General features: G+C 42.4%; 2 protein-coding genes across 2 annotated transcripts; one reads left to right on the plus strand and one right to left on the minus strand.

Moving 5' to 3' along the window:
* Positions 1 to 257: 257 nt before the first annotated feature.
* Positions 258 to 4364, minus strand: LOC119186021 (BEN domain-containing protein 5). The gene is made up of 11 exons (XM_037434818.2): positions 4033 to 4364; positions 3836 to 3975; positions 3640 to 3741; positions 3107 to 3362; positions 2943 to 2990; positions 2213 to 2251; positions 2083 to 2127; positions 1903 to 1980; positions 1781 to 1818; positions 884 to 1103; positions 258 to 415 (listed from the first exon to the last, which is right to left on the minus strand). The coding sequence occupies exons 1-11, from the start codon at positions 4223 to 4225 to the stop codon at positions 273 to 275; spliced, it is 1302 nt and encodes a 433-aa protein (XP_037290715.2). The 5' UTR covers positions 4226 to 4364; the 3' UTR covers positions 258 to 272.
* Positions 4365 to 4496: 132 nt separating this feature from the next.
* LOC142777379 (uncharacterized) lies at positions 4497 to 8129 on the plus strand. The gene is made up of 3 exons (XM_075881719.1): positions 4497 to 5793; positions 6326 to 6443; positions 6796 to 8129. Exons 1-3 carry the CDS (start codon positions 4735 to 4737, stop codon positions 8061 to 8063), a joined length of 2445 nt encoding a protein of 814 aa, XP_075737834.1. The 5' UTR covers positions 4497 to 4734; the 3' UTR covers positions 8064 to 8129.
* Positions 8130 to 8363: the final 234 nt, after the last annotated feature.

The following is an 8363-nucleotide window of genomic DNA, read 5'->3' on the forward strand; positions in this document are numbered from 1 at the left end:
AGCTCAGGGTTGCATACATGCAACAAAATTGTTACTCACCGAGATGGAGGACGCCCCCAATCAACAAGGTGGTGCCCAAACGAACTCAAATGCATGTTTCTGCCCAATTTAGCAACTTTAGGGTTACAAGCACATAACTTTTATGGCTATCCAGATGGTTGTGCCATTCGATTAGTAAGTCAGTGCTTATTGTAACTTGCACGTTCTACATTCCTGTGCCAAGTTAACAGCATGCATTGGGCGTTAAACAAACAGCCTTAGTGTTTAAGAATTTATTGTGCTTGATCGTCAAACATCTGCTTGCGCACTTTCGATTTCAGGAGATCTTGGATCTTCTCAGCCAGGATCCTGGGCAGATTTTTTTCCGTGTCAGCAGTGTTGACGTCTTTCTGCTGTCCCCAGTGCTTGAGTGTTTCTACAAACAGACGAGTCGATTTTGAGCATTAGACAACAAAAAGTAGTGATTGCGGCAACGACAACTGCCACACCATAGAGGCAGAGCTTGGGTTTGAGCACTAAAGCTCCGACATCACTGGATTAGGAATGTGCATGACTTAGTTTCACAAGCTCCACAAAACCCAAGTTGTCCTGTTCGGCAGCTGATGGCAGTTAAATTTGGTGCACAGTTTCATGTGCAACAGATTGTCAGTTGAGCATAGGAGCCTACCATGCACCCCATCAAATTTAACCCAAACTCAGAGATATCTTTCCATATTTCCAGTACAAAGTGCAACTTCTGTTCACCCTATATACCAAAATTTTGTTTTGACAACTCGCAAAGCAAACAGCATGAATTTCACTCTTTCATTTTCGTTCATGCTGCCAGGCTGTGTAAAGATGACTTCCTGCATGCGCTGTGGAAAACTATTCATGCTAGTTGTACCTGACACAACAAGAAGTTTCTCCGGTGTCAGCGGCTGCTTGGGCTGCTCCCCCAATGCTCTCTTCCTGGAGCCAACGGTCCCTGTGACGCTCCTAGATGCAAGAACGTTGCTTCCCCATATAGCGTGGGCAGCATCCTTCACCACCAAGGTAGCCTTCTTGTTCCCAAATATTTTTTTTGCACACACACCACTTATTGTTACGCCTTTCGTCAAATGGAACTGTGAAAAAGCAAAATAATGGAGGAAAATCCCTACTGTAAGGAGCAATGAAACAAAAAATGCTGCATGTTACTTCTGCTAAACATACAACAAAACTAACAAATTGTTTAACCAATGCACCTGGCACAACACAACGATGTAGCACATGAATAGTATGTACAGTCTATCACACTTGTCTATGGTGCACAAGTGGTGTGCTGCAAATCAAATGCAGTAAAATGTTATTGGTTACTCTGTTAGAGACAATGCTTTTGAGCCTGTGCGGTTCATCTAGTATATTCAACTGCACATGAATGCAAGAAGTATCAGTGAAATTGAGTATCTGCTTTAGAATTTTGCCATATTTCATCCACACAGCACTGCTCAGGTGCTCAAGACAGGTGTGATCAGCACTGTACACCTTGCTATTGCTGATAATAAAAAAGAAAAACTGTGTGCTGGTCCCAACGGTATTCATACTTCTCTCAAAAAGTACACTGAGTAAAACTGAAGACTTGAGCATGCTAAAAAAATAAAAATGGTAAACATGCTGCAAGCAAGAAGCTTTAAGAAAGCTTTCGTAATTAACTATACCACCTAGATCTATAGAGTAGCTGTGACTACCAATAGAAAAAAAAACGGTTAAGCATGAAAAGCAGCTGCAGACAGTGACATTAAATTTCGAGCAAATTACTTACAGAGCCATCTTCCATATAAATGAAATCTCCATTTGGGCCTGCAAGAAAGATATCAGGTCCTTGTCATGGCACAAAAAAAAAAAAATTATTGTCAGAATATCTGAGGTGACATCTGAGCTGACCTGGATGTGTAGTGTTCTTTTCTCCACCAACAGTGCTTGTCCTTTCCTCTGGTTCTACAGCAGTAGATGAGCACGGTGCTACGCAACATTTAGAATTATTCAAAAATGGCTTATCTTGGTGCACAACTTGCTCTAATTGAAACAAAGTTTACTGTCTATGAAACCAGAGCTGTTACTTACGGAGAACACGTTCACTGCAGGCCATGTTGTCCATAATCAACAGATCTAAAGTTACAAAGATATAGTGACAGTAACTGTCACTCCAGTTTTGAAATGCAGGGAAGTATTATAAAAGAAGCAAAGTACTCACTTCCGACGAAGCTTTCTCCTTCATCTGTCTCAGAATGTGCTGTAATAAAAATGATTCAGGTGTAAAAGTTTAGATTTCAACCCCTCAAGCCTGTTAAATCTGGATGCTTTTGTTTAAAGCTTCATGCTAGTCAGAGCGTGCCTTAGAGCATTGGCTGCTTCTAAAAGCTACGATGAGGTGCACATCTCCAAGTCAATTCACTTCGGACTTTCAAACCAAAAATCACAATGTAACATAGCGATAAACCATACCAAGGAAAAATTTTGTTCGTTCGAGGTTTTCTCGATTGGCTACTCTGTTTTACAGTTCAAACTTTACTTTCATCTATCCACCTCCACTTTCAAAGAACCAACATCATTTCATTATCATGGCACTAGCATCTTCTATATTACATACTGACTGAAGCTGCCATCTTACTGCAGAACAGCTGAACTTACACTCCAAAGTTAATTCATGCTGTGTTTGGCGGGCACTTTTTCAAAACAAATAAAAAGTGCAGCACTCTTTGAACTCGTTCGGCAAGTTCATCAAGTAAAGCCAAATCTCTATAACCTTTACTTTGCACATACTACTGAGCGAGTTGCTTAGACAAAATATGAATAAATAAATAATAAAAAAGCTGACTTCATTAAACAGGTCAAAGTATGCTATATTACTGTCCCAGTGAAATATGGAACTGATGCATTTACTCAAGAGCATAGGTGTATGCAGTTCTTATGGGGAAACAAACCTGACAACATGCCCCGACTGCAAGGCACCCGGTCTTGTTCTACTGCAACTGCATGTACACAAAAAAAGGGTGCACAAGTTTTTATGTAGCACATGAGTTGTCATGTAATCATTATACATGGAGCTTTTGTCAAGTAAATAATGCAGAGCAAAAAGCATTCTTACGCTTGAAAAGCTTGCTTTCAAGGGATCTCTGCAGGCTTGCAACCTGCTGCTTTAGAAACTGGTTGTCGTGCTGCAGCTCCTCAGCACGCAATTTCCACATGTCTCTGTCCTTCTCAAGCTCTTTAACCACCAGCGCCTTCGTTCTCGCCTTCCACACGTCTTTCTTCTTCTTCATTTGAAGAATTTCACTTTTTGGGCACAATTCATCACTATCGGAGGACCCGCTGTCCGACGGAGTGTCTGTCCCTTTCCTTGGCTGAAATTTCATCATGCAAAAAATGACTTCATGAATTCACTAGGATGGCTTGGTGGGCTAGTTGGTATTGCATCTTGAAGGCTACTGTGCACAATAGACAGGAACAACAGAAGCAACACAAGTATCGGCGCTTCACTTTGTGCTTTCTTCTGTTGTCCCTGTCTATTTATTGTGCCCTAGCTGTAGCCTTCAAGGGTCTCATGAGGGTTTTGCTTTCAGTAAAAAAAAATGCTTCTTTTATAGTACAGTGCACTAATGAAGACCATGGCACACTTACCTGTGCTCTAGGTTTACGCCCAGAGTGCGCTTTTTCCAGATTCTTTTTAAGAATTTCGTCATACATGTTTTTTTTAGCATTTGCTCTGTCGTTCTTTTGTTTCTGAAAGAAGTCGAAAGCACAATTACAGATGATGATCAATGCAAGACCAGCAAGTTTTCAGCCGTTTCAAAATGTAGGCAGCATAAATAGCAACCTTTCTTTCAGCCTTTTTTCTTTTTGTTTGGGACTCCACGAGCTCATCAGGATCATCATCTGACGTCGTTTCTTGCATAGGTATTTTTGGTATCACCAACCTCTTGGCCCGCATTTTCGCGCGGGCGTCATCTTCGCTTTCTGTAAGAAATTACGACTATAAAATTGGAACCGTAACATTTCACATACCACACATACCTGCCAGCATCAAGACTTGCGTGTTGTACAAACCAGTGTTTGTGTCATCCACGGGGTCTCGCCAGTACGCGCTGTAAACAAAGCGGTTGTCGTAGTCGCTGGTGTCTTTGGGATCAAACTTCTCGATGTCATGCACGTGAATGACGTGTAACCGTTTGTCGTGATCGTCCAGGAAACGAACAACAGCGTACATGGTAGTACTGATGATTTAACAAAGCCTTAAATGGCATCACACACACACCAATCTCTGAAAAAAATGTAGCAGTCGCGTGTCGCGCACGTGTCGTGTCCATTAAAAATAACACCATAACAACTCCTAGCGGCAAGACTGGGCAATACCAATAACTGCGTGCGGAACAAAATAAATAAATAAATACACCTATAAACAAATAAAAAATGCTTTAAATAAGCTTATAAACAGGTGTAAAAACTGTTCATGTTATAAACAATGTATAAACTTACTAAGATATAATTAAATAGATATGTGTTTTTGAAATCCGGGTTGCAATCCAACTAATTCAACGCCGTACAAGCCAATCCAAGTCGTTTGATTGTGTGAGATCATGGAGAATGTGCGAGTCCGAGCGAACTATGAGCGAACTGTCGTGATTGTGCGCGTGAACACAACGTGTGGCTTCATTACTTAGAAGGTTTTCGGTGAGTTTGCAGTGCGATATTTGCGTGGATCCGCACTGAGGGAGTATGCCTCGTAGAAAGGAATACCTAAACCCAGGCAGCGCCTCCGCCATCCCGTATTCAACGAAAACATATCTCGAAAGATCAGCCTCGAGCGTGCAACAATCACGTCGTGGACTGCAGCAGGACACAAATGTCGCTGGCGGGTCGACTGCTCCGACAGCACTTCGCGTACTGACGCAACCTCCGCAGACTGATGTTGAAGGCGACTGTGACTCTGAATCGGCACATGAAGCGGCCCCAAGTGACGAGCCGCAGCCTTCCGTTGGCGCAGAAATGACAGACGAGCCACAGGGAGATTTAGGGAGCTTCTCTAGTGACGATTTGCTGGCACTGACTGTCAATTTTGTCCTCGAATTTGGCATCCCTTGGAAGGGAGTCGAAGCACTCCAAAAGTTGATAATGCACATACTTGAACGACATGATATACCAGTTACTAAATATCTTTTCAAGAAGAGTGTCGGGGCAGAAATAAAAGCCGCCCGGTTACACTTCTACTGTGAAAACTGTATGACGCTCCTTGCCGTAACAAGTGGCGACCTTGCAGCGCGGAATGCAGTGCGGGTAACGTGCACCGTATGCGGGCAACGTAACAGTGGGCCGCAGATGCTACGCGATGGCCACTTTTTCATAACCCTGCCCATCGCAAAGTTGCTGTCTTCGTTACTTGCCGAGAATGATGCGAGCACTGCACTCCACGAAAGACTGAATTCAATAAACGAGAGTATGTCTGTCGACAAAGATGAAATGACAGACATAATAGATGGCACCTTATACAGGGCACTTAGGCGCGAATTGACATCAAAAAATGATATCACTCTCACTGTTAACAGTGATGGAAGCGCCGTGTTCAAGTCATCGAAGTTTTCTGTGTGGCCCGTTCAAGTGATGGTGAATGAACTCCCAGTGTACATGAGGCAGAAAAATGTGCTTGTGTCTGCTCTGTGGTATGGCCAGAAACATCCCGACATGACTCTCCTACTGAACGCATTTGTTGAACAAATGGACGGTTTGTCGACCAGTGGGATCACATGGAAGGCAGGCAACGAAACTGTGCATTCCAAGGTAATTTTTTTTTAATTATTAAAGCTGCTTGAACAACACGACTTCAAGACATTCTAGTTGTAAATGCTGCACTGAGCTACAATGCATAGACGAGGCTACATTGTTGTGCCAGCTAATTTCTTCCAGTCATGATGAAATCCAGGCCACTTGGGCATAATGACACCATGGAGGATGGCACACTAGTTCATCTTTGTGTGTATTCTTTTCTAGTGCGACTTTATCTCTAAATACTGTCAATTATCTAAGTGTCAAAGTGGTATTTACTGCATTGTGTTTACTGTAACTGTTACAACTTACGGAGATCATGTCCCTTTATGCAAAAGCATGAAAAGTGCTTCTTCTGAATGGATTGTTATCAATTGAAAACTGTTAATAACATCACCCGATCTTTTCCTTGTCCTCAATGTCTACTGCAATAATTGACTTGTGTCTGGCAAAGAAAACAAGCCCTCTATCCATTTCCTTTTTGTTGTACTTCATTGCAGAGGGTAGTTAGGGCTAACAGCTTCCTTTTTTGTCCTTGCTCATGCAGGTGTACTGCTTCAGCTGCAGCGCTGATGCACCAGCACGGGCAGCCATGCAGCACCTAACCCAGTTTAATGGGTATTATGGCTGTGGATGGTGCTTGCATCCAGGGGCAGCTGTGAATGGTTAGTAAAGATGTCGCATTACTGCATAACATGGAGTCAGATTTCTGACTAGATATGTTGATCAGAGTTTCTCTCTTTTTTAGCAATTTTTATGTAAACATTCACCTTGTTTAATGTATCTGGGGTTGCCATTTCTCATCTCAGAGGCAAAAATGTGCTTTATGTCGTAGCGATTCTATGTTTCCAAATTCTGGCACATAGTATGTTTTTCTAAATGTGTTCTAGAAGTAAATTCTCAGAAATATCACTGAAAACAAGTGTGCCATTTACAATCAAGCTTAGCTGTGCGAGATTTTACAAACTTCTAAATTTGTGAGGTTCTCTGTTTTTTTTTCTTACTATTGCCAAACAGGAACTGTCAAGTATCCTGTGGACACTGTTTCACCTGACAGGACAGCAGAAGGCACAAAGGAAATCATGGCCAAGGCTGCTGAAGCTGGAAGACCAGTACAGGGAGCAAAAGGCATCACGCCTTTGATTAATCTTCAGCACTTTAATATAATCTGGGGCTTTACTCCAGATTATATGCATTGTGTGCTTCTAGGTGTGGCACGGCAGATGACGGAGGACTGGCTCTCTAATGTAGGCGAGGAATATTACATTGGGGCACCACAAACTGTGGCAGTATTAGATCAACGTTTGTGCTCTATAAAGCCGCATAGCTGTATGCCACGACTTCCCCGCTCAGTTTCTCTGAGAAAGTATTGGAAAGCCTCGGAGTGGCAGCAATGGCTACTGTATTTTTCATTGCCTTGTCTGGAAGGCCTACTTCCACGGCAGTATCTTAAACATTTTGCATTGCTTGTGAAAGGTATTGCCCTTCTTCTGCAGGACACAGTGTCCCTCAGTGACATTTCTGTAAGCACAGACTGCTTGGTAAAGTTTGTTGTCGACATGCAGTTTCTCTATGGAGAAAAAAACATGACTTTCAATGTACATCAATTGTTGCACATGGCTCAGAGTGTTCTGAACCAAGGACCTCTTTGGGCACATTCATGTTTTGCTTTTGAGTCTAACATTGGCCAAATTAAGCAGCTGGTCACATCAGCAAAAGGTGCCCCACTGCAGATTGTAGAGCGCTTAATGATGGCCAGCAACTTCAGGTATCTAAAGGCTTCAGCTAGCCCTTGCACTCTGAAGTTTTTGACAAAAGCTGGCCCATCAAATAGTAAAGGTGGTTTACTGCTCAGCAAACCCCGAGCTGTGTCTGACCAGCTGCTTCACCTTGTGCAGGACCATGTTGGCAACATCGTTAGGGGCCGTGTCATGGAACATGACCGAGTGATTGTATCACCGGGTGTTCGGTTTCACAGTGAGCAGTACTCAAGGCCGAACAAAAGTGACAGCACTGTATTGCAAATATATTTGGGAACGTGCTTGAAGTTGAAGCACATTGTTTCTATTAGGGATTCGTCAGGAAATGTAAGGATTTTTGCACTGTCAAACAAATTCTTGTCACGTCGTGCATTTGGCACTGAGCACATAATGAAATCAGAGGATGCGAATTCCCAACAGCTAGTGGAGCTGTCTGCCAGTGTTGTCCCTTGCAACTATGTAGAGGTCAATAGAAAGTGTTTTTTTCAGAGAATTTCTTTGAAAATGCTCTCTGGTGGTTGTTAAAGGGACGCTTAAGAGCAACATTGAATTAGTTTCATCATTCTATAAAAAGGTCTCATCATATAAAAATCGCACCAATACCTTCTTATACCTACTTTTTGTACTTTTTGTCAGAAACACTTCACATCTGTAAAATTAGTTTTTTTTGTTCCTTGTGTGTTGTGGCTTTATTAATAATTCACTGCTCAAGCCACCTTCTAAATTACAATGATATGAGTAGAAACCTCAGATGTGTACACCGCATTGTCATTGCATGTCAAGCTGTTAAATGAATGGGCTGTTAAAAAGAACCTCCACATGTCA

Source organism: Rhipicephalus microplus, chromosome X (genome assembly GCF_043290135.1).
Source record: "Rhipicephalus microplus isolate Deutch F79 chromosome X, USDA_Rmic, whole genome shotgun sequence".
Classification (NCBI taxonomy): domain Eukaryota; kingdom Metazoa; phylum Arthropoda; class Arachnida; order Ixodida; family Ixodidae; genus Rhipicephalus; species Rhipicephalus microplus.

What these genes read in the sequence shown, in the direction of transcription:
- LOC119186021 (XM_037434818.2), bottom strand. Translation starts at nt 4,225, where the DNA reads ATGTACGCTGTTGTTCGTTTCCTGGACGATCACGACAAACGGTTACAC. An exon ending in GAAAAAAGGCTGAAAGAAAG is followed by an intron (nt 3,742 to 3,835) that starts GTTGCTATTTAT and finishes GACTTCTTTCAG; the next exon opens with AAACAAAAGAACGACAGAGC. An exon ending in TGAAAGCAAGCTTTTCAAGC is followed by an intron (nt 2,991 to 3,106) that starts GTAAGAATGCTT and finishes GTGTACATGCAG; the next exon opens with TTGCAGTAGAACAAGACCGG.
- LOC142777379 (XM_075881719.1), top strand. Translation starts at nt 4,735, where the DNA reads ATGCCTCGTAGAAAGGAATACCTAAACCCAGGCAGCGCCTCCGCCATC. An exon ending in ACGAAACTGTGCATTCCAAG is followed by an intron (nt 5,794 to 6,325) that starts GTAATTTTTTTT and finishes TTGCTCATGCAG; the next exon opens with GTGTACTGCTTCAGCTGCAG. An exon ending in TCCAGGGGCAGCTGTGAATG is followed by an intron (nt 6,444 to 6,795) that starts GTTAGTAAAGAT and finishes ATTGCCAAACAG; the next exon opens with GAACTGTCAAGTATCCTGTG.